Source organism: Castor canadensis, chromosome 15, assembly GCF_047511655.1.
Source record: "Castor canadensis chromosome 15, mCasCan1.hap1v2, whole genome shotgun sequence".
NCBI classification, from domain to species: domain Eukaryota; kingdom Metazoa; phylum Chordata; class Mammalia; order Rodentia; family Castoridae; genus Castor; species Castor canadensis.
The window spans coordinates 31,983,343-32,009,927 of NC_133400.1; the positions used below are offsets into that span (position 1 = coordinate 31,983,343).

The 26,585-nt window shown below is 33.7% G+C and overlaps 1 protein-coding gene across 13 annotated transcripts in view; it reads right to left on the minus strand.

Annotated features, from left to right (window-relative positions):
* Chd9 (chromodomain helicase DNA binding protein 9) overlaps positions 1 to 26,585 on the minus strand; it is a 220,820-nt gene that overhangs the window by 24,336 nt on the left and 169,899 nt on the right. For all 13 annotated transcript variants that reach the window (XM_074055997.1, XM_074055999.1, XM_074056003.1 and 10 more), the window contains 11 exons: positions 26,358 to 26,468; positions 22,957 to 23,153; positions 21,759 to 21,958; positions 16,933 to 17,092; positions 16,101 to 16,190; positions 11,114 to 11,217; positions 10,518 to 10,635; positions 9,827 to 9,884; positions 6,464 to 6,506; positions 4,842 to 5,061; positions 2,218 to 2,420 (listed from right to left, as the gene is read on the minus strand). In XM_074055997.1, the coding sequence (XP_073912098.1) occupies positions 2,218 to 2,420; positions 4,842 to 5,061; positions 6,464 to 6,506; positions 9,827 to 9,884; positions 10,518 to 10,635; positions 11,114 to 11,217; positions 16,101 to 16,190; positions 16,933 to 17,092; positions 21,759 to 21,958; positions 22,957 to 23,153; positions 26,358 to 26,468 (1,504 nt within the window). The remainder of the gene's footprint in view (positions 1 to 2,217; positions 2,421 to 4,841; positions 5,062 to 6,463; positions 6,507 to 9,826; positions 9,885 to 10,517; positions 10,636 to 11,113; positions 11,218 to 16,100; positions 16,191 to 16,932; positions 17,093 to 21,758; positions 21,959 to 22,956; positions 23,154 to 26,357; positions 26,469 to 26,585) is intronic.

The window sequence follows — 26,585 nt, forward strand, 5'->3', positions numbered from 1 at the left end:
CTCTGTCTTAGAACAAAAAAAAGAACAAGGAACAATAAAACCCCTAACGTAAACATCAGCGGAAAAACTTAAAATTCCAATAGGTACAGTCAGGCCTCTAGATTAATGGGTTCTGCACCTATGGATTTAACGAACATCATACTGAAAATATTTGGAGGATAAAAATTGTGTCTGTACCAGACATATATGGATTTTTTTCCATTGTCACTATTCCCTAAACAATGCAGAATAAAAACTACTTGTTTAGCATTTTTACTATATTACTAGTATAAGTAATATAGAGACAATTTAAAGTCTATAGGATGATGCACGGGTTATATGCAAATATTACCCATTTTATATACGGACTGGAGCATCCTCAGATTTAAGGATTATCAGGGGTCCTAGAACCAATCTCCTATGAGTGGGGAGAATGGTTGTATTTAGTTAATGGCATTGTACTAACATTAATTTCCTGAACTGACAGTCATAATAAGTCATATAGATTTTAACATTAGTCAGAGTGGAAGATGTATGGAAGGTTCCTGTGTTCTTGTAATTTTTTGGTAAATCTAAAAGTAGTTAAAAATGAAAAAAAGTTTTTTTTAAATCCAGGATTTTTTTACGGAACAGGAAACAATGGTGGAAGTATCCAGACTACAAGGAAGACTTGAGAATCTATATAGTGCCCAGTGGGTGCATACATCTCATTACCAAGCAATTGTTACTTAAGATAGAAATAAAAATATTATGTTTTCCTTTAATATTTGTTATGTTTTCAAGCAATCACTAGATTATTAGGACACAAACACATATTAAGTTGTTTAGACTTAATTATTCATTAAACAGAACTGTCAGGTATTTATTTTGGCCTTAACATTAAGGTTACTGTGAACTGAGGAAATTAGAGAAATTCTGATCAAAGTAAAACTTCACTAACGTTTCTGAAAAGAAAGCCCTATCTTTTCAATGATTATTTAATAATTAGACTTTTCTCTTCTCTTTTAAAACTAGACTGAAAAGTGATGGATTTATTCCCATCACTATATTGCTAGTGGCAATTAAGAAAACAGAAAAGAAATTAGATTCTTGGTAACCATAAATAACAAAAGACAATACTTTGTTTTTTTCTGACTGTTAAACTCTTTTCTGGTCTTCCAGCAGACCTGAAAGCAGACCGATACCTAAACTGAATTACCTGGTATTTTGGTGAAGCTACTTTATTCAGCAGACTGACAACTAATCTGTCACAGAATAAAACTAAAATAAGAAATATGAAATTTTAAGGCTTTTTAATAAGGCACTATATTTTGGCTATAAAATAAAAATAAGAGACCACTGGGATTAGCAGTTAGAAATCATATTTAATAAAAGAAATAACTGCTTATAACATAGGGTTACTGAGAGGAACTACTGACAGGGTGAGCTATTTTCTCTGGGCTTTTCAGACAATGAAATTATCCCAAAACAGTTCCTTAGCTGAGCAGTTCATTAACTTACTTGTTATCTTTTTTTAAAATATCTCACACACCAAAATTCTTTAACATGTCTGAAGAGTGGGGGCCTCATTTCTTACAAAGTTATTCAGGTAAATAATCCCTTTTCACACAGTTCCTATAAGATGGTTAATTCTGTTTACCAAAAGTTATCATTTATCTTTCATCTTCCCCTTAGTCATAAGACTATCATGAAATACAAGTTAGGTTCTTAAAATAAGATGTCTATTTTTATTTTCTTTTTCATTTTAATAGTAGGATTAAGGAACGGGGATATGAAAGGATAGTTTATTTATTCTTAAAAATTGGAAATTTCTGAATCTTAGTGATATTTCTTCTTTGACCAAAACAAGGGTAGAAAAGGGCATGGTTCAAATGGTAGAACACCTGCTTAGCAATCAAGTAGGCCCTGAGTTCAAACAAAGGTACTGCTAAAAAATGAAAAAATCTGGCTACTAGTGGCTCATGCCTGTAATCTTAGCTACTTGTAAGGTTGAGATCCGGAAAATCTTGGTGCCAAACTGGCTTGGGCAAAAAAATGTTCGTGAGACCCCATTTCAAATGGGGGAGAAAAGCTGGGTGTGGTGGCATGTGCCTGTCATCTCAGCAAAGGCAGTCCATACCAACCTGGGCAAAATAACCAAAGCAAAATAATCACAGCAAAAAGGGCTGGAGATGGGTCTCGAACAGTAGAGCACCTGCCTAGCAAGATCAAAGTTCAAACTTTAGCACTGACATGTACCTTCTTTGGAAGGAAGACGACAAACCCTCCGACACATAGACACAAATGCGTATAAATACTTTTCCAAACTATCATCAGTTTTCTTGTGTAGCCGAGCCATAGCTCGAAATTTTGTCCAGTCAAATCGGCCTCTGTCAGGGTCGAAGACTACGCCAAATGTAGATACAACTCTATAAAAATCAGCTTCTTCTCTTCTTGTCCATCTATTTTTAATCAGATTAAAGGAATAAAAACCACATCAACCATGAAAATAAACATTTATTAATAGCAAAAATAATTACTATAATATAAACTTAAACATTTAGAATCCCTAACCTATAAAAGCCCTGATTTTAATCTTAATACATTTTAATATTCTAGTTGGCTGAACTAACTAATCATACTTCTTTTAATATACAGTGTTTCTTCACACAATGACAATAGGTTGTGTACATTTATTGATAAAATATGCATAGGATGCAAAGTTATACAAGAAGACTACTTTTAAGGAAAAATAAAATATTTTCAGGCACATTATAGTACAAAGTAGTATTTATTGTGGTATGAGTTATGGAAACAAAGAATTTTAGAGCATGGAAGACTGGAGGATCAGTTCAGATTTAAGCAATCAAGAAAAGCATCACAAAGTTATGTCATTTTGCAGAGTAAGATGGAACAAAGTTAAGACTGGGGAGAAGGAATGATAGAAAGAGTGTATAGAAAAACAAAAGTAGTAAGTACTCTGCATCTTGAGTGGCTGATGAGTATTCCAAACAAGAACACGGCTCATACTGGGGACAAAGCAAAAGAAACTGTCAGCAAATTATGAAATGTTCTGGCTAAAAGTAATCTCTTTCAGGTCAAAGTTTGTGATACTGCAACACATCTCTAAACTTAAATATCTCCATTTGTAGAATGGTTTTCTTGCTTAACTTACTTAATTGCACTAATAAGAAAAAGCATATGGAAAAGATCTTTGAAAAATGTTAATGGGACATTTTTATCATAGTTATATATTAAGAAGATTAATGCAATTAAGGATGTGAAAACAGCCTGGGAAGCCAACCAGATCATATGAACTGTAGACATGGATGATAAGAAGAAGTAGAAAAGAAACATGTATTGAAAGATTCTGCAGGACAGAAAATATATGACACAGGGTTTACCCTCACAGAATTTACAACTTCGAAAGCCAAGACATAGAAAGGAAAAGATAAATGTCGTTACAGTATCTTATTATGATGAGTGCAGAAAAAGGAGGGAATCCTATGATCCAGTTGAGAAAATCAGATGGGCCATGTGCTCAGTTCTGAAGGGTGGAATATATGTGGACTAGAAGGTAGGAAAAAGGGAATTTTTGATAATACGAACAACATTAACTGAGGTACTGAGTCAAGACTAAGGAGGAAATTGTGGCTGAGAGAATTGTAGTGGATAAAGTTAGCAATGTAAACTAAAACTTAACTGAAGAAACTTTTGAATTTAGGCTTAAGAACATAACATTTATGTCTATTTTACATAAGGAGCAATGTCATGATAAAACTACTATTTTAGGAAGGGAAACTGTTAAATAGTACACTGAAGAGTGCATAGATTTTTTTTTGCTACTCTTTCCATTGAGAGGTAGAATCTATTTCCCTTTCTCTCAAATTCAGGCTGGCCATATTAACCAAGAAAAGGTGGCAGAAGTGACATTTTAAAACTAATGAGATGGGGCCTTATGAAACTTGCAGTCTCTGCCTTTGCTACTGGCATGATCTCTCTTAGAATCTGAGCTCCCAACTGGCAGCTAACACCAACCTCTGAAAAAGGCTGTTTCAGAACCCCAGCCAATAGCACAAGGGCAGAAAAAACTTGGTCAACTCATAGAATCCAGAGAAAAACTAAAGCTATTTTGTTATGTATCAATTTATAACTGAAACAATGTATTTACAAGAGTAATAATATTTGAAAATTATGGCTATGACAATTAAAATATTAAGTTTCATACTAACTAAATTCTAGCTATAATAAATGTGTTGCCCAGGAAACAGAATAATGATTTAGTTTCCAGAAAACATCCAAGGATACTAGGTTACTGATAAACATTGCTATTCTTTCCCATGAACTCTATTGTTTCTAAGAAGCCAAAGCTTTTGGGATAAGAGAAGTTTGCCTGTCTTCTTAACAAGGTCCCTTGCAATTTCTTTTCTTTGACATCAGTAGTTCCAAAGGTTCATTCTCATACAAAGGAGAGGTAGATATGCCTTCCATATATTCTTATATTTCCTAAAATAAGATACGATGAAATTTGTTTCATATAATTGTTAACTATAATTGATAATTTAAATTCTGGTAGGTTTGTTTTGTGCCTTTATTTCTTAAATTCTTCCTTAAAAATGACAAAAGTGATTAAATATGAAGTATGGATAGTGACTATGAGATACAATAACCTTCGTAAGTTTAACCATAATGCTACACATACAAGTGTGTGAATGTATATATATGTGCACAAGCATTTTATGATAACCAACCAGCACAATAAACACAACACTGGTGGCCTTTAGAATGAACAAATAAATATAGATAAATACATGTGTGTGTGTGTATGTATGTATTTATATATTGAGAATCTATATGTTAAAAACTTAGAACTATTGTCTTACCTCTGCTGTCTTTCTATCTTGGCTGCCACTTTAGGGTTAAGAGTGGCTTCTTCATAAAGAGGCTGCATCACACTGGCAGGCATTGACAACGATGGTTGTATTTGCTGGATTTGTCTGTTTTTGGTAGTACGCTGGTATGCAGTGATGAGACGTCTCAATCGTGTGGTTAAAGCTGATTGAGTAGGCCAATAAACTTTATCCCCTTCCATCAGTTGACCATCTATATTTAAAGAAACTCACGTCAACAATAATAAAATAAAAATACTAAAAGGATACTGTATGAAGCTTACAAAAGTAGAAAAAAAATTGGCTAGTCATTATTGCTCAGGTCTATAATCCCAGCTACGTGACAGGCAGAGAATGGGAGGACTGTAGTTCAAAGCCAGCCTGGGCAAAAAGTTAAGTGACCCCATCTCAATAAATAAGCTGGGTGTGGTGGTATGCTCCTGTGGTTCCACTATGCAGGAGAACAGAGGCAAGAGGATCACTTAAGAGGATTGCTATCTAGGGCAGTCCCAGGTTAAAACAAAACAAAACCTCCAAGACTCTATCTAAAAAATAACCTAAAGCACAAAGGATTGAAGGCATGGATCAAGTGGAAGAGCACTTGTATAGCAAGCACAAGGCCCCGAGTTCAAACTCCAGTACCACAAAAAATATTTATTTTTCTTCAATCTGATGTTGTGGAGAAAAAAGACCAACAAACTTTTTCATCATTAAAAATTCTTGTTTTAACTATAGCTCTAAAAAAATACAATAAACTGTTAAGAGTCATTGAAAGAGAGTAAAATACAATGATATAAAGAACCAGAATGTTATCTATTTAAAGGGAATTTAACCTGCACAGGAAATACAACTCTTGGATTTCCAGGACTAATACTTCATGCTAGTTTGCAAGTACTCAATGCCTTAACTTAATAAATTGCAAGCTAAACTGAAACTAATGACAAGTTGAATACTATAAATGCTTCTAGTTGAAGCTCTCTGCACTGAATTTATTTCATTATAATGAAAACTTTTTAAAAGTCATTAGGTGGGAACATTACATTTTAAAAATTCACTATGATAATGCTGTAGCTTTTAAGCTTTTATTCACCTAATAAGATGCAAGATCTAACTCTTTATTTACAAGGTATAATATTGTAATTATGTATACTAAGCAACTCCTTCTTTTTCCTGGACCTCAGGTAGGGATGAGTGTACTCCATCAACAGTGAGTTTCTTAAATATGAGAAGGAAGTAGCAGCAGACTATTCAGAAAGGCTTTGTAGAAACTGGATATAAAGAATGATTCTTAATGTACATATGGAACTAAAAAGAAACTGAATGTATTATTGCACAACATTTTAATGGTGAAATTTCACATACAAGTTTAATAATTAAGTCATAAAGTCATCAAAGCCTCTATTCTATAAAAGTTCCGCAAGTGACTGCAAAAAGATTTGCAACAGATAAAAGTATTGCTAAATTCTCAATTAGTATATTCTATGATAATTACAATTGTATGCAATTAAAAATTCATATGTATTAAGAGGTATTAAAAAGTATAATTATTTATTAATCTCACAGTATCATGACAATGTGAATTTACAACAGTAAGTTAAGAAGTAAATGCAATTTACCTCCATCTGCTATAACAAGATCCCCGGGTGAAGAAACATCATCCTTAAAAAAAAAAAAAAAATCAATAAAATAAATTTGTCACAGGGCAATTAAATCAAGATAAATATAACCTCATAACAAAACCCCCTGTACAACTACCATTCATATACTAATTAAAAAGTTTTTAAAAAGATAAAATAAGAACAGAGAACCAAACTTCTTTATAATAGAGAACATTTTTTTGCAATAGAATTTTTTTTTTTTCCCTGTGCTGGGGAATGAACCCAAGGACTCACTGAACTATATTCTTAGTCCAGCAACAGAGTTTTTAATGTTCAATTCATCAAAAATAAAACTTGGAATTCCTTGTTCTCAGTTCTCACTTTCACATTTCTGTATTGCCTCTGATACTCTCAACCAGTTACTATTTACTAAAATTATTTTCTTTTCTATAATTATTTAAGCCAGTTTTTTTTCTCACTGTGACCATACCTTAGTTTTTATTGATAAACTGGGCTTTTTCCCTTTTGTGTAACAACTCTCAGATAATTTATTCATTCTCATATTTGGCAACCTGCAAATCTTTTCTTTTTGTTTGCTTGTATTTTACAGATAACTTCTACCTGTCAACAGAGCATCGTCAATTAGGTATCCAGTGTTATCTTAAACTTAATATTTAAAACTTTGGCAATTCAGTTCAATGACTACTAATTTCTATTGTTGTTTTAGAAAAACCTAAGGTTAGAATTATCCTAATTCTTTGTGGGTGAGCTTTTAACATTTTCTCTGAAACATCTGTAGTTTCACCAGGATTACTTTACTTATCTTGTCAAGGTTCATTTTATTTTTTAAATCTGAGGATTCATATCTTTCAATTTCTGAAAATTTTTCAGCGACTATCTCTTCAAATAGTGCTTCTTCCTTATTCTCTCTACTTATTCCTCTGGAATATTTATTAAATATATGCCAAACATTCTCATGCTATCTTGGTTTCTAAAATATTTTTCACATAGTCCATTGGCTGGCTATTGATTAACTGCCTCTGCTCCAAATTTATTGCCTCTGAGCTCTTTAATTATTTTTTCCCTGCCAGATAGTATGTTTAGTTTTGTTAACAGAGGAAACTAGACAGATCCACAGGAGAAAAAGGGTTTAACTTCCTAGTTCTGATGAGCCATTGCCAGCACCCACAACACAGCCTTTGCCCCCAGTTGTCCAGTTCCAGCAACTTGAGCAGCTTCTTTAGTGTCTACTGGCCAGCAGCTGTGCCTAGCAACTTCTATCTTGGATGATTTATAGCAGAGTGCTCACAGTCAGGCACATTCCCAGCCAAGTATTCTTGGCAACTGTAGAGGGCAGATTTCCAGCTCATTCCAGGGAGTGAATGTCCAGCAAGTTGCACTGTGTGACAGCACAGTAATATTTTGCCATCCAATTAGTTATGTCAAGTCTTCCCAACAAAAGGGCTGAATCCCCTTTTGGGAATGAGGTTCTTATGTACTCGTATCTGAGCCCTAGAAGTGACAGATATTACTTCTATTTTCTATTACTATATTCCCAAGAGTTTTTAATTTTTACTATCCAATCTGGGCTGGAGGTGTGGCTCAAGTGGTATAGCACTGGCACAGCAAGCACAAGGCCCTGAGTTTAAACCTTAGTACTACAAAAAAACCCAAAATACAACAAATAACAAACAAAATTTCCATGTTCAAATTACTAAGTGGCCTCTCTCTCCTGATTGGCCCATTATGCTATATTTTGAATAATTTCTTCAGATCTATTTTCCAAATCATTTCTTCTCTCATGAATTATGTCTAATTTGTCCAGGAGAATGATTAACCTATTTATTGAGTTTTAAATGCTCATTACAGTATTTTCCATTTTTAAAAGTTATACATAATTCTTTTTTTGTATCAGCATACTCTTTTTATTCACTCAATTATTTCTTGAGATGGGGTCTTATTACATTTTGTTCAGGAGGAACTTGAATTCCTGGACTCAAGTGATCCTCCTGACTCAGCTTCCTCAGTACCTGCACACCATGGCACCCATCCTCCCCAGTCTTTTAAAATCTTCTTTCTTTTCTTCCTGGATTTTTCCTTAATAATTAACGTTTTACGGTATAGTATCTGAAATTCTCCAGGGTCTTATCTTGTTCTTTGTTGTATACTAACATTCATTCCTGGTAATTTTTCATTGTATGTTTAAAAATTTTGGATATTCACTCATTTTATGGAGGCCTTCATCTTTAGGGCAAATTTGAGGTTGTTTCTTACAGTTTCTTTTAACAAAATAAACAAACAGGTATCTCATGGACATTACTAGCCAAGAGCCTCTTCTTATGTTGCATATTTTGGGCTTGAGGGTTCTTGGATCATGCAGATGAAATAAAAGAATCAAATCATAAACTCAAGAGAAGGCAGTCCCATGATTACAAATCCTCAGGAAAGTCAGCATTTTTATTTAGCCAGAGCTCAAGGTGACTAAGTTTGCTTGCTAGTCAGAAAGTACTAGCCTTTCAAAGTTCTGACTTCATATATACAGTATTTCAGTTCTCATCAGCCAAACACTGAAATGAGCCTTGTCTCTTGATTCACATCCTTTTAGCTACCAGGGGGAGCAAACCGACTTGATAACTGAAGTATCATTAAGTCTGGCTCTCATAAGTATTACAGAAATTCCTCATTTCTTTCAACATCCTTTTCCCCACAAATTAGTTTCTATATTTTCCTCCAGCTCTTCTACCTTTGACATTCTATAAATAGAGCACTTATACCTATGCTGCAGTGGTGGAGAATTCCTCTAGGTTCTATCTTCTATTTCAGACCTCTTTATATAGGTATAGTTTTTACCTCTTGCTGTGTATTTCTTTCTTTCTTTCTTTTTTTTTTTTTGGTGGGGCTAGGGTCTAGGGCTTTGCAACTGCAAAGCACACTACTATTTGAAGCAAACCTCCAATCCATTTTGCTCTCATTATTTTAGAGATGGGGGTCTCATAAACTATTGGCAAGGACTAGCATTAAACCACAATCCTCCTGATCTCAGCCTCCCAAGTAGATAGGATTACAGACATGAGCCACTGATGCCTGGTTTACTGTATATACCTTTAGTATCTTTTTTGTTCTGTTTTGGGATTTTGCCCTTGGATACTGTGTTTCTTAGCTCTAAGACATATCCACACCAACTTTTACTGTGTCTAAGGGGGAAGATTAGGTAAATTCTGAATGACTAAGTGATTTCTGTCAATTCAATTTGATCACTTATTTAATCTTCTGAACAGAAGAATTATCTATACTGAAAACAGATGAAGGAAGAACACAGAGGAGAAAAGCCAAAAAGGAATACCCAAAACTGAGGATTTTAAAATATGATCTAAAGCATACCTCTATATCATCTTTAAAGATGGCTGGGGCAGGCTTGTATTCTGGATCTTCAACATCCCTGTTTAAGTAACAGCAAATACCATAATTACTATAATGGACTTATGATTTCTCTTGACAGAACAAACAAATGAAACCTCATTGGAAGGACTTTTTAAATACGTCTTAAAGATCAAACTGAAATCTGTATGAAGGCTGCTATATGGCAAATAAGAAAGCTAGTTCTAATGTACTTTTATTCCTAAGTTCAATTTTGAATGTAATACTGCTAACCTCAGGTCTTCCACTTTCCTCTTTTGGTGAGAAAAGAAAGATTATTTAAGGCCTGTAACAGGTATAATGAATGATATCACAATCCTCTTGAACTGTAATATACTTGACTTTCTTTTTCCCTCTTAAATTTTATGCTCAAAATAGTCACGATACACTGCTGCTCAAGTGAAGAAAGTAATTGATTCGCCCAAAGAACAAGTATGGGGTAAGGGTGCAGCTCAGAGCATGTGCTTAACACACACAAGACCCTTGATTTAACCCCAGTATAGACTAAGTTCTTAGTGTATGATTAGGTCCTTTAGAATGTAAATTCTAATTGTTTTATTTCTATGCCATTTAAAGATAAACTTCAATAAAAAGAATAGTCTCATGTTGAACAGAAGACAGACACGGAGAATTTGTGGTTCTGAACTGCACATACCCATCCATATAATCATTCGCTCTCTGTTCTGCAGCAACTGCTTTGTCATCAGGTTTTCCCACCCTTTCTAAGAAGCATAATGCTGGGTCTGCTCGGATAGTGTTATATTTTTCATAACCTGGAAGAATCACCAATTACAAAAATAAAAAGGATAGAAAGAACAAAGGTGTATAAATGAAGTATTCCTTGTATTTATGGTGGATGACATTCACGTACTAAATGAGCCACATATTTAAAGGATATAGGTTAGGTACATTTTCTAGAAATTATTACAAACATTATACAGTCTGATAATATTTATAGAACTTTAGATGAAATGTGTATGTGAAGAAAAAAATAGAATAGATGCATCATATACATATATATATTAAATGTAAGAACTCTTTCTGAGAAGAAATTGTGTGGCACTTACATTCAGAAGGATCATGGCACATATGCCACCCTCTCATGGGGAAATATGGTGAGTGATACTCAGTTTGATGGTCTATGCTTTTAATGCTGTATATGTCATAAGGTATTATTAGAATAAAGCTGACAGTGAAAGATTGGGCAGTAGCTGAATTATATTACACATACACATTATACTTCTTACTCACCATGTTTAAACACCCCAATAAGGAGTGACTTATCAGCATCAAAGTCCCACCACTCAGCAGGAACTTCTGAATGATCTGGTTCTGGTACCCATACATCAATGTCACTTTAAAAAAATCATGATAGGACAGTATGAATTATTACAAATAAGTCAAAAAAAGAGGCAAAAGTCTAACTCACTTTTAAAGCACTGTGGTTTTTAAGGAAAAGATAGGGAATTTATTTTATTGATTTTTCATTGTCAGATAATACCAATTAAAATCATAGAACTATGCAAAAGCAACAAAGATTTATTAATTAATACTGTGAAGATCAATAGAAATGTTTTTTCTATTGAAGAAGAAGGTTTACTACACACTGTCTAAAGGAGTCATATTCCTTACATTGATTACTAGTAGACAAAGGGTTTTTCTGGAAAGTTACATTAGCAAACAACCTGGCAAAAATCATCTGGTTCAAGTATTTCATTTTGTATATAAGAAGACTGAGATCCTAAAAGGGAAAATGAATTACTTTACATTGCAAAACGAGTATTTCTCTTCTAGACTACTTTTGCAAAGAAAGTAACACTGAAAGTCAAGTATTTTTAATTTATAATTTGATTAAAACATTAAGTGCTATTTTTATATACTTAATACTATGCTACAAATAACAAGAGTACTAAAAATAATGATAAATCTATAATGCTTTGGTAATTTGGCTATTTTCATGAGTGAGAACTAAACACAGCAAACACAATTTTCTTTCCCTTTGCTCATCACTTGAAATTATTATTTTCTCAGAAACCTGTTCTAAGTAACACATATAACATCTCTAAAAAGATATCATGTGTAGAAGGACTACAAGTATTTTTTTTTGGGGGGGTGGTACTGGGGCTTGAACTCAGGTCCTCATGCTGGTTAGGCAGACCCTCTACTAATTAAGCCACTCTGCCAGCCCTTTTTTTGTGTATTTTTGAGATAGGGTCTCAGGAACCATTTCCCAGTCTCCAACTGTGATCCTCCTGACCGCTACCTCCCGAGTAGCTAGGATTATAGGCATGCACCACGGCCTGGCTATAATGTTCTTTTTTTTAAATGTAAGATTGACTTTTATTTATTTACATATTTTTCTGTGCGTTTTAATTAGTATATATTAACTGTACAAAGACTTTAACTGTGGTATTTCCATACATGTATATAATACACTTTGATCATGCTTACTTCCCCCCACTCTTTCTTGTCCTCCCCCCTCCACCTTTTTTTTTAACAATTTTAATGGATTTCATTATTCTATTTTCACTCATCCATGTAATGTACTTTGATCATATTCACTCCTCTGTTCTGTCATGGTTTTCCTCACTCCCCCTCCACCTCATCCAACAGTTTCCATTTTATATTCATGTCATTTTATTTTAGGTTTAGATTCTGCATTATGACAGAGAATGTGATATTTGTCTTTCTGAATCTAACTATTTAATTTAATATGATGCTCTTCGGCTCTATCCATTTTCTTGCAAACACCATAATTTCATTTTTCTTTACGGCTGAATAAAGAATACACATTTTCTTTATCCATTCATTGGTTGATGAACACCTAGGCTGATTTCATGGCTTGGTTATTGTGAATAGTGCTGCAATAAACATGGGTGTGCAGATCTCTCCACTGTATGCTGATTTACATTCCTTCTGATATATATCCAAGAATAGTTACTATAGACTCATATGCAGGATCATGTGGTAGTTCCACTTTTAGTTTTTTTGAGAAGCCTCCATACTGATATCCACAGTGACTGCACTAATTTATATTCTCACCAACAGTGTATAAGGGTTCCTTTTTCTTCCGATCCACACGTCCTTGCCAGGATTTGTTGTTTGTTTTCTTTTTGACAATTGGTATACTGAGGTTTGAACTTAGGGCTATTTACAAGGCACATGCTTTATTGCTTGTTTTCTTGATGACAGCCATTTTGACTGGAGTGAGATGAAATCTCAATGTTGTTTTGATTTGCATTTCTTTTTTTGGGCTAAAGTGTTCTTTTCTTTCCTATAGTGATTTAAACCACTACATCCTTTAACTTAGCATATAGCTAGTTGTGTGAGAGTGTTCAGCAAGTAAGTATCATTAATTCATATTTTCTTATATTCAAGTTAAAATTCATGAATAAATTAATGCATAAAATCAAATACACTAGTCGAGAATATTCCTACTTAGTATTTGTAAATTATCAATTTTCAAAGAGACACAGTAAGACATAATACAAAGTATACTAAGTACAATATCATCAGTCTTCTCACTGTAATTTCATTAATTAATTAGCAAAGACCTGCAAGTTTGAAGAAATAGGAAATTCCGTAGGTACAACTAAGCATTTGTAATTTGGATTCCTTAAGGAATCCAAGAAAAATTTTCATATGTACTGATAAATGCTCCATATATTTGTAGACTAGGTAAAGAACCTGATATCTGACCATTAATGTACTTGAAACAAAAGATACTGAGAATGAAAAAGATTTATAAATTTTACATATAATGGAGAAGAATGTACTGTTTATTTTATATAAATGTTTTACCAGAAGAAAAATATTTAAGCCAAGGAACGTGAGAAAGTAGGTGGAGAGATCTTTTGCTAGATTTTTTTTTTCGGGGTGTTGGAACCCTGTGGCTTGAACTCTGGGCCTTAGGCTTGCTAGGAAGGCACTAGGCACACTATCACTTGAGTCATGTTCCCACTCCCCCCCTACACACCTTTTTATTTATTTTTTTTACTTTAGTTATTTTCTGGATAGGGTCTTGCATGATTGCCTGGTCTGGCCTCGATTGTAATCTTCCCAATCTACACTTTCCAAGCTAGGATTAGGTGTAAACCAAGGCACCTGTCTTTTTGCTAATTCCTAAAGGAATTTGTCAGTTCTTTATTATTTATTTATTTATTTATTTAAATTTATTTATTTATTCCTTGACTGATTGATTGGTGGGACTGGTCTGAACCCAGGGCTTCATGATTGCAAAAGCAAGCACTCTACTGTTTGAGCCACATTTTGCTCTGGCTATATTGGAGATGGGGTCTTGTGAAGTATTGGCTTGAATCACACAATCCTCCTTATCTCAACCTCTCAAATAAAGGAATGAGCCAATGGCACCCAGCCTGTTAGTCCTTTAAATGAGTATTTTATTGTATCTACCTCTACTTTAAAACAAGAGCCACAATTGAAATGTTTTCTACTTTACTGCAGAAAAAAAGGGAAAGAATGATTTTCTTAAAATATGGCAAAATTTTAAGAGAAATGAAAAGATATCATTAAAGGAGATAGTTTTTGTAGTGTATATTAATTGTGCAATGTGAGGTTTCAATGTGATATATCCATAAATTATATAATCCCCTCTAGATATTTTTTGCATTTAAAATTTTTTATTATCCTGAATTAATTATAAAAAGGGGTTAAATTGTGATATTTACAACATGCATACAATGTACATTGATCAAATTCACCCTATCTATATTTCTCTTTCTTAACTACTTTCCCTCCTTTCTCTTCTTTTTAAACAGTTTTTGGTGGGTTAGATATTTTTGATGCAGTTCCCAATTAGGACCGAATGACAAAGGATAAAGGAAAGAACACTGGGGGTAAGATTAAGGTCCCAGAGGGGTGGGAGAGTGTGTGTGGGGGGGGGGCGGGGAGACGGGGGTGTATGGGGAGAAGGTAGGTCAGGTAATTCCACTTGACAACCAATTAGGTGGCACGCTAGGCTCAGAACATTGTGATTATCTGAGGTAGAACATTTTTTTGCTGTGAAGAGAAAAAGCTAATCAGTATATAGTCACTATTCAAATGTAAGTGACACATGAATGTTAAACAGTCAAAGGGAGTTAAGGAATTTGGTTAATGGGTTGAATCATGGACTACAGAATCTATACTGAATAACAAGGAAAGTGGGATGATGAGGTTAGAGAAGTATAATAAGAAGTAATCATGTTAAGTGAGTTGGAAGGAAGGAGGTGATGGTCAAAAATTCACATTTAGGAAGCGGTGCTGTTATTGGTGACGGCAAAATCAAGTAAGTATATGACTATGTGAGAGAAATAAGATGATGGTTGAAAAAGGTCAAGTAACTGGAGACCAGGGTGTTGGATGGATCACACATGGCCATAATAAACAGGAGGAGAAAAAAGAAAAAAAAAAAAATGAGCACAGAAAAGTTAAGTTTTAGATTTGTTGACAGGAAACTGAGGAAATTTCTGTTGAAGGCTTTGTTACCTTTTCTCTACAAAGCAGGTGGACTATCAGATGCTGAGAGTGAAGCATAGAGTAGTAGGTTAAAGTATGCACAGTGAGAGGTTTGAAACAGATGCTATAGAGACTGGAGGAGAAAACTGAGACCTGTAGTTAAGAGGCAAGATAAACTGGAAATAGCACCTCCCTACTAATGGTATCCCACGCATACACTGAAGCATAGTTATCTCTGTCCATTTTCTGCTGATACCAGAAACTCTTTAAGGACAAAGATTGTGTTTTGTCTTTCTATCTCTTGTGTTTCACAGCGCCTAGTGCTTATGCTTAGGGAGTACTTAAAAGTGTTTCTTTTGAGTACTGGAGCGTTAACTCAGTGGTAGAGCACTTGCCTAGCATGCACACGGGCCCTGCTGTTCAATCCCTAGCACTACAAAAAAACAAAACAGTAATGGTAATGAGGAAAAAAGTATTTCTGAAGAAATGGATGGATCAGTTATTACATTTGTCCCTGCTTTATTTAATGACATCTAGGTAACATAGCCTTCTGAATATTACTACTGCCACCACTGTGTTAAGTTATGACCTTTTCCTGACAGAGGCAAAGAACAGTAACAGAAGAAAGGCAGCAAATTGGCAAGGGTTAATTCCTTACAGCTGGGGAATTTTCTTTCTTGTGGATTTTACTGAATCAAGGAACTATTCACTATACAATTTTCTCTAATCATGTAATTTTTGCCTCATCATGTAGCTGAAAATTAAATATCATTTAATTTACCTGGCATCAACACCATCAAATACTTTCTGACACTCATTTCCAATGACTTCTTGTTTTAGATAATACAGCATTCTTACACGAAGCAAAACCCTAAAAACAAGAGAAAATAAATCAAAAGGAACAAGACATTATTCACCAAAAAAGAAAAAAAAAATTCAACCATGGGGTTAAAATTAGGCAGGAATTTGTATACAGGGTTATTTACTTATTTATTTATTTGGTAGTACTGGGGTGCTGGGGTTTGAAGTTAGGTCTTCATGCTTGCTAGACAGGTGCTGTACCACTTGAGCCATGCATCCAGCCCTTTTTACATATGGTTATTTTTTCATATAATGTCTTGCTTGTGCCTGGAACTGGACTCAGACTGCAATCATCCTGCATAAGCTTCGTTGTAGCTTGGATGTAAACTGGGATTGCAGATTTGCCCTACCATGCCTGGCTTGTTTGAGATGGAGGTCTTGCTAACATTTTGCCTGGGTAAGCCTTGAACCATCATCCTTCTGATGTCTGCCTCCCAAGTAGCCGGGATTACAGGCATGTACCATTACACCCGACCCTGTAAACAGATTTTTTAATAATAATAATTGTGTCTCGTTACTGTCAATATACAAAAGATTTCTAAAAAAAATCTTCATAATCATTATGTAACAATCTAGTGGAAGGTAGTTTATTTCAAAACACTACACAAGAGATACCGTGATTATTGAAGGATACCCTATCAAGTTAAAAGATTAGGATCAGTCTTAGACCTAATCTTTATAGTCTAAAATATATAGACTATGCTGTAAATTCAGAAGGGTAATTTTATGTTAAAAAATATCCTACTACCTACTTATTACAGTGGTGTTTTATATGTTTTTTGTAGCCTTCATCTTGAAGTAGCTGCTCAGGATTATATTTTCGAAGCCATTCTGCTTTTTGTATGTCAAATGAGCTTGTCTGAGTCTTTACTTTCTTCCCTTTTCGACCTCGGGGTACAGGAGCTGACAGGCCTATTAAAATGAGAAGTACATATGAAATCAAGAATAATATGTATAAAAATCTTCAATTTGAAAGTTTTCAATACAAGAAACTTCTGAAGACTTTCTGAAGTGTAGTTTACATAGAGACTTTTAAAATATTAACAGCAAAAATACTGACTCAATGAGTCGACAATGGTTTTACAAATAGTGAAACAATTCCCCTCAAGTATCTAACAACTCTGTATCTAAAATTAGAATAATCATTTTTCTGTCCTATTTGTTTTGCTTTTCTTCTGCTACCTGAATTATTTAAAGATATGTTGGGCCTCTTGCTTTTCAAAATTAATTTTTATTAATAACAGGGATTAATTTAGCCATTGGGGGTTCCTGTTTGACCTAGCTAAATTCATTTTGTTTCTTTGAGATTTGTGTTGTAATGTCTTCCAAAAATTTTAAGAAAGTATTCTTGTCATGATCACACATTCCATCTTTTCTCAGTTTTTTAGGAAAGAAAATAATACAGAGCTGAAGTACCTACACAGTCCTCTCCCATCTAATTCACTTATTCCTTCCCGGGGATAGGTACTACCCCGAATTTTTTTTATTCCATGTTTATACTATTATTAAATATGTTGAAGAAATATTTAGGATTTAAGTTTTTAGACCTTTAACCTTGATTTTTTAAAAGTTTATTCATGCTGATTTATGAGGCTTTAATTCATCCATTTTGACTGCTGAGTAATAATTTATTTCATGACTATACCACTACATTTATTATTTTCCATGGTATCAGAGTTGTTTCAAACATCTTATGGTGGAGAGGGCAATGCAATAGCTAGTCTTTATTGGAAAACAAGAAACGTTACAGCACATTCTGAGTAAGTTAGTTATGGGACTCAGTGGGCCAACTGATGGGGTACCAGCTTATAATGGGTTCCAGTTTGGGCATCCACAAAGAGTCTCGCTTTTGTGCAGCCAGAACCAGATGACAGTAGTCTTCTTCACTGGTGCAGCTCACTATTCTCTTTTTGGTGATAGATGGAACTAAATTAGGGTCTTTCTTGGTACCTGAAACTGCCTATGGGGGTAGCATATTATAAGAGTTCAGACCCTTACAAGCAGCAATCATGATCTTCCTCTCCAGCCCTGTAGCCTGCTTCTCATCTGCAGGAATACCAACTCCAAAAGCCACGGAGCACACTGAAGCTGCCCCATTGGGGCCTCAGGCCTTCAGGGCCAGTGTGGCCAGCACGCTGGCTCAGTGAAGTAACCTTCCAAACATTTTTATGATTAATAATGAAGTTTGGACTACTCCTCCTAAATCTTACCTCATTTCTCTTTTCCTTACCATATTATAGCAGGTTGAAGTTCTATTATAATAGTGAATAAAAATACTATATGGATTTGCTCATTTCTTCTCATAATTTTGGCATGTTCTTTTTCTGGGTTACCTTCATTTTAAAATTTTGCTTTTATATTTCAAGACTACTTTGTTAGCTATATACCTATTACATTTTTGTTTAATAACAAACTCTTTTGCCTAGGCTGGCTTGTAACTACAGTCTTCCAGATCACAGCCTCTTGTATACCTTGTGTCCAGTTATTATTGGTTGAGATAGGGTCTTGTGAATTCCCTGCCTGAGCTGGCCTGAAACCATGATCTTCCCAATCTCAGCTTCCCAAGTAGCTAGGATTTTAGGTGTAAGCCTTCCATGTACAGCTTAGATATTCTGTATTTCTAATAATCCTTACATGATTTTCTCATAATAATCTTTTAATCTCTTCATTTTTTTACTTCTCTTGCATTTATAATTGACAGCGTTATTTGTGCTTTCAATGTTTTTTTCAAAGTTACAGAATAATATCTGAAATATCTTTACAAAATATTGATAAAAAGTTGTCATCCCCTTTGTAATTCAGTTTCTTCCAACTTCATTTTAATAGTTTAATTTTAACCCATATAATTAGTGTTATTTTCCTCCCAATGGAAACTCTTTAGCTTTCTTACTTGAATATTGTATCTGTCAGGATCCATACATTCATTTAATCCTCATGCAGTATCCTAATACCGCAAGTAACAATGCAACCCAGAGATCTTCTATTTTACCCTCAGAATAAACTTCAGTCAGTTTTTACCCTGGCTGTGAGGAACTGGAAAGGGTATTTAGAGATTGGACCCCTTTAAGACAGCTTTTAATTACAGTCCCAAAGTTTTAACATCCACTTCTAGAGGATATGATATCACAAATTCTTGAGGCTTTTGAGAAATCTGTTACGCACATCAGGAATTTTGCTTTGCTTTTTGCCTTTTTCCATTGCTGAACTAAGATTCAGCTCTCTCAGGTTGACTAAGTCAGTTAGAACAAACCTATTTGCCTCCAGCTTCTAAAATTGTGTTGTCATTTCCTTTCTCATTCCCCTATGAGGGTTTTTAAAAAAATTATATATTATAAACATGTGCAAAAGTAGATGGAATAATATGATAAATACCCCTGTCCTATTACTATCTACCTTCAACCTGTGGCCAACAATGTTTCATCTATATTCTGTTTTCTTTCCAAGCTCTCAAATTGCTCTGACATAAATCAAGATATTAATATTATGCATAATATGTGTTTTTAGTAATATCTATCTCTTTAAAGTATCTAAGGAATATAATAATAGTTTCTTTAATATTCAGTATTCAAATATACAATTATGTAATAAAGACAATAAAAAACTTCTTTTGAGTTGTCTCAATCAGGATCTAAGTAAAGCCTCCAAACTTCAATTGGTAGATTACTCCAACCTCTTAAAGATAACAACAGGGTTTTATTTTCAGAATTATTAATATTTTGGCCGGGATAGCTCTTCATTGTGAGGGACTATCTGTGTACCCCTGGTCTCAACTCACTAGGTGCCACTATTATGTTCAAAGTTGAAACATGCTAAATTGAGTATGGCACTAGGGCACAAGATCTTCTTTAACTGAGAACCTCTGGCTTATTGATACCCTATTCTAGGCACTCCCACAACTTATTAGTGAAAAGAGCAGATCAGATCTTTTTTTTCTATAGTTTATCAGGCTATATGAATTTCATTTTCTCCCCTATTTAATAAGTAGAGTTTTAAGGAAGAGTGAAATCATATTGATGTGATTCTTACAACTTTACCTAAAGGGTATTCCCTCACATTAATTTGTCTCCTATTAAGACAGGCCAACACTAACCACCCTATCTAAAATACCTATCTTCTGTTGTGTAGTAATTAGCACATAGCAATTACTATATTGCTTCACAGTATTTATTACAATATGTAATTATTTAATTTATCTACATTCTTACTATGTCTGTATAGCTGGCTGGAATGTAAGGTTTAAGAGCTCAGGCATCTCCTCTATCTTATTTCTTTTTATCTTCTTTTATCTTTCCAATACCTTGCACAAGAAATACATAGCAGACATTTAATAAACAAGTATAGTTTTGGTCTTTTGTTTTTTGGTGCTGGGGACTGAACCCAGGGCCCTGTGTATGCTTAACACAAGCACTCTACCACTGAGATACTTCCCAGCCCTCAATGAATATTTATTTACTTTTTTTTGGCACTGGAGTTTAAACTGGAGGGCCTCACATTTGCTATGCAGGCACTCTTTCTTCTTGAGCTACTCCACCAGCGCTTTTCTGTGATGCTTTTTTTCCGAGATAGGGTCCTACGAACTTTTTGCCAGAGGCTAACTTTGAACCACGATCCTCCTGATCTCTGCCTACTGTGTAGGTAGGACTATACAGGTGTGAGCCACAGGTGCCTGGTTCAATGAATATTTTTTGATTAAACAGAACAAAACTGCTACATAAATTTAAGGGCATAATAATCTTTAGGATTTTTTTTTTTTTTTGGTGGTACTGGGGTTTAAGCCTCATGCTTGCTAGGCAGTATTCTACCACTTTCGCCACTCAACTAGTAATTTAAAAAAAAAAAAGAAAATTAAATTATTTTATGCTAGGAAAGAATTGTTTAATACAGAAAAGAATACTGTATTAGCAAGGCTAAGGAGAAAAAAGTACTTGCATATACCTCTGATAGATTATACATCAGTATAGTCACTTTGGACAGCAAATTACAGTACTAATGAAAATTTAAAATGTCTATCAATGTTCTTCAAACTTCAATATACACGAAGATTCTGATTCAGTAAGTTTGAGGCCTTTAGATTCTGCATTTCTATATAATACTGACCTATAGACATTTAAGGCACTAAAGATATATACATGTTATAGTTCATTTTTTGACATATACTTTAGTGAAAGATTTATTCAAATGCACAAAAAGGAATATGCAAAGTTCTTCACAGAAACTTTTTCAATTGTCTAAAACTGGAAACACAAATGCCCATCATTAAAGGAAGTAAAAATCAAATTATGAAATATCCATACTATGGAATGCTAAACACAACCTAAAAAATGAGACAGAGGTACATGAACACAGATGCAAAGACTGAAAATACACACTGTAAGGTCAACAATTTGCAAGTTGATACCTATTTGACAACAATATGCAAAGTCTAAAATCCACCAAATTGACAACACTGGCATTTTCTGAACTTCAATTGAGGGTGTTTGAAGTTCTTTACAAGTATCTGCAATGCTTTAATATTTTAGAGGAGAATACTGAAATATTGTTCATATAATCAAAAAAAGCTTAAAAACAATGTTCTTACCTAGATGATTTTGTAGCTCACGTGTCTGCCCATCTTCAGTTGGAGTAATGAGATCCCATATGAAACCTTTAATTTTCTCATCTCCTCGGTAGTGAACAAGGCAATAAGCTAAGAGAGCTCGGCAAATTATTTCTACATCGTGTTCATTTAGCTGCCTTTTAAAACGTCCATGAGATAGAATCTCTCTCCATCGGCCCCACCTGGTTAAAAAAGGTATATTCATATTAATATTAAGTTTGAGCAAAAAACATAACTTATGGATAAAAGGCATGAAAAACTAAAGAAGTCTGTCATTACTAGGACTTGCTAATGTTTGCCCCAGGTATCAAAAAGACATAGCTAAAGTAATTTCTAGTATAGTTTATTCAATAATTTAACATTATTTACTTTGCGTTACAAAATAAGCAAATTTGGTAACAGGAAATTAACTTAAGTGATCAACGACCAACTTATCACTTCAAACAGTTAAGAATAACTCATCAGTCAGCTAATAAATACATGTTAAACACAGAAATTCTGCACTTTTTTTTCTTTATTCATTTATTCATATCTGCATACATTGTTTGGGCCATTTCCCCCACTGCCCCCTGCCCCCTCCCTGACCCTCCCACCCCCTCACTTCCAGGTAGAACCTATTCTGCTCTTTTCTCCAATTCTGTTGAATTCTGAATGTTTTAAAAATAGATTTAACAAAGGCTGTGGACACGGCTCAAGTGGTGCAGTACTTACATAGCAAACGAAAAGCCCTGAGTTTAAGCCTCCAGTAATGAAAAAAAGAAGAAAAAAAAAGCCAGCAGCTGAAGCTTGTAATTCTAGCTACTCAGGAGATGGCATCAACACCACTAAATTTAAAAAACACATAAATAAAATCAAATCCATGAAAAGGGCTGATGGAGTGACTTAAGTAGTAGAGAACCTGCTTAGCAAGCACAAGCCCTGAATTCAAATGTAAGTACTGCCAAAAAAAAAACAAAACAAAGAAAAAAAGGTTTTATATATATTAATAGAGGGGTGAATATGATCAAATTACATCATAGGCAGGTATGGAAATATCACAATGAAACCCCTCACTTTGTATAATTAATATACAAATAAAATATGCTAATAAAATAATTTTTGAAAGACTATTGATCCTAATAAGATTAAAAATACTCAAGCCCAGTGTTTCCTGTAAATTTATTAAAAAATAACATTTTACCCATAAACTAGCAGATTTTTCTCTACTCTAAAGCATTCAGTTCTTCCATAGCCATTGGAGCGATCACATGGTCTCCGAAGTTTTGGTTTTTCATCTCCTTCACTTTCAGCTTCAGATAATTCAGCCAATTCATCTTTTGTGGCACTGAAGGGTCTTGTTTGCTTCCTAATTCTTGGGGTGTCAATGACCAAGCTATTCTGTAAAATTTAATGTTAATATTACTTGAAGATATTTCTTAACTTTGATTCAATAATGACCCATATATTCATCTTTCAAATTAATAATTACAAAAAGCAAAAAAAAATTACTATCAGTTCCACCACTCTATTAAAGCAAATTAAATTTTTTTATATTAAGATTATTACTACACATATATATTTTCGGGCATTATAATTATAAGCTAAAGCTAAAAGAATTTGATATTTTATTATTAATATAAAAAGCACTGGGCTCCTACAATAATCATAAAATCTATTTCTTTTGTCTAATTAATTCATAATTTAATTTAAATTGTTTTCAATTTTAACATAAATAATACTAAAGTAAATCTTTGTGGTCCAAAAGGAAAATAACCAGGAATTGAAGCACTGCTCAAAGGTTATCAATATTTTATAGATCTAGAAACATATTTTAGTTCTGTGTAATGGAGAGAACCTGGGCTGGTGGACTGGTTCAAGCAGTAGAGCGCCTCCCTAGCAAGCTTGAGGCCCTGAGTTCAAACCCCAGTACCACCAAAAAAAATATAAAGAAGAGAACTGATATACTAATATACAAAAGCAAGGCAATTAAGTGTTATCAACTTTCCTGTTGTTCAGTTCAGTTGAATTCATTCAAAACAACTTACGTAGACATGCCTTTTACCTTTATCGTGAAACTTCTCTAAATTAGGCACTATTTTAAGGGCTGTGGATATAAAGATGAGTAAGATAGCTCCTGCTCAAAAGGAATTGACAGTCTTGAGGGTCAGGTAAGAGGATAAAAAAAATGGTAATCAGGATGAAATATTTTATGATGCAAGAAGGGTACAAAAATTGGCAGAGAAAATTTCACAAAGTAGTAATGTTAGAAAGAATTCTTGAATAATTAGAATATTGCCAGACATCCAGGGAGGAAAGAGCATTATAAGACAGGAAAGAGCAAAGTGACTAAAATGGCATCAGATGTTTAGGAAAATTTCAATCTTAGACCACAGGAGAATACATGGTAGGACAGGAAGCTGGGACCAAGTATGGAGGTTTTGGTGTACCACAGCATGTATACAGTAGGCTGCATTTAAGGGGTATATGCATAATTTTAATGTCTTATTATACATATGTAAACTCTGTCAAGTTTCTCCACTTTAAAGTTGACAGTGTTCCTTCTGTAATTAATATACATTTTAAAAAATATACTTTGAGAATACAGAAATATCCTATTTCTCAAACTTTCACCCAATAATTTTAGAATTCATTGAAGGATCTTATATTCTGTGATTATTGTTATGGTGGATCAATGGTGATTTTCTATTTCCCTTATTCCTTCTACATTTATTAATTGAAATTCTTCTGTAAGGAAGAGCTGTTCCTTTTCTTTATACCAATTTCTTCTTAAAAACTACTTGTACTTTTTGAGTGAAATTTCAGGTGTCTTTTGCTCATAACCTTTGAAGACTGTGATGGATTTCTAATAAGAAAATGAACTTTTATATAATAAAAATTTTAGCTTTCATATATATATCTGCTATGAATAGTTACCCATTGGATTGCACTTTCATTTTTTTGTAACATAATTCCCAGTCAACTACAAGCTGCATAGGCCAGTCACTGTTTTGTGATTTTTTTTTTTTTGTAATTTAGAATGTTTCTTCGCAAGTTTTGATAAAAAATCTTGTTTCTCTTATTTCTCATGCCTTGATTTAAAAATATTTGAAACTTTCAATGAGAAACTGTGTTTACTGTCATACTTTCCCAAAGCTAATGCAATATTCTAATCAACATTTATTAAATAATCCTTCTTTCTCTATTACTATTACTATATTGATCTTTTTCTGTTATGATTCTATTCTTTTTATCTCTTTGTGTCTTTTAGTATCATACTATTCAAATTACTGATTTATAATATATGAATATTTTTGGCAATTAAACATAAAAATGCTATCCTGACCTTATTGTTGTTTTCCACCAAAGTATAAATTTTAAAATTTATTTATATAAGTATTAAATGACTGTTAGGTACTACCAATATTTAGGGTAGTAAAATGGCACATTTAACTTGCATCTAGTTAAACCACTAAAATCTCTCATGAATTTTAATAGTGTTTTGCACTACTTACTTTAAAGGCACATGATATGCCATAGGCAAATAATATTTTTGTAATTATCTTTTCAAACTTACTTGTTTCACATAAAATGATATGTATTTCCAAAACACATTAAGCAATAACAATTATGAAAGGTAGTGATCTTATTCTTAATTGTAAAGCTTTACATTTTTAAAAGCTATCAATGAAAAAAGAATTCCGTTTATCAATGCTGAATAAAAGACTCCTTTATTCATCTAGATGTTATTTTGATAGAAGATGAGGTTCACAAACATTAATTCCTATGAAATTACTTGATAGCTCTCTTAGTAAATAAACAGTTGTGTTATTATCAGTTCCATGAATTTTATTTTAGCCTTTTTCCCTTTCTTCCTGAATTCCAGGGAAGTCATAGAAGAAGCCATTTACAAATGCCAGGATCCTGACTGCCTCTAATCTCCTTTTGTATTTCACTGGAGCTGGCTAATCTTGAGAATCAGCTTGATTGGATTGATAAGCATCAGGGAAATAATTGAAGCATACCATTGGGTATATCTGTGAGGTACTTCCAGAGTATTAACTAAAGGAGGAAGACCTCCTGAATGTGGAGGCAACAACCATAGGTTCAGGGCCAGGATGGATAAAAAGGGGAAAATGGAGAAAAACAGATAGTGCAGACTTTTTCTCTCTCTGCCTCCTGGCTGCCATAATGTGACCTGCGCTACTCTGCCACATCCTCCCCACCATGACAGACTGAAACCTTTGAAACTGTGAGCTAATAATTGTTCCACTTAGGTTAGCTTTCTCAGGTATTTTGTCACAATAATGATAAAATTGATTAACACAGACATTAATACAACAAAAAAAAATTAAAAGTAACATGATTTGAGACATCTCAGCATTTAGAAACATGGCTGTAAGAATGTAGACTACATATAAAATTAAACATTATCTGTATCATAATCTATTATAACAGACATCAGAAGTATTAGACTGAAGCAAAGCCTAATTCAGTATGTAATTATTCTTTAACCTCATTTCAATTTACATAATATTTATTTCAGAAACTTCATAATTGAATACCTTAAAATATTTCAATAATATTGCCAAAGTAAATACTTACTCTGCCACTGATAGCATCTATATCAATTTCTGCTTTTTTAGCCCATTTTTGCCAGAAGTTAGGATCATCTAAGGAAATATCTGTTCGATTTCCAGAAGCCACAAAACTTGCCTGAAATTTAAAAGCAGGGTTTTCAAAATGAGGGAGAAAAAAAATATACTTCAAACATTTTCTCTTCATATTTATTGTGGAAAGAATTTGAATCAACATACACACAAACACTTAAAG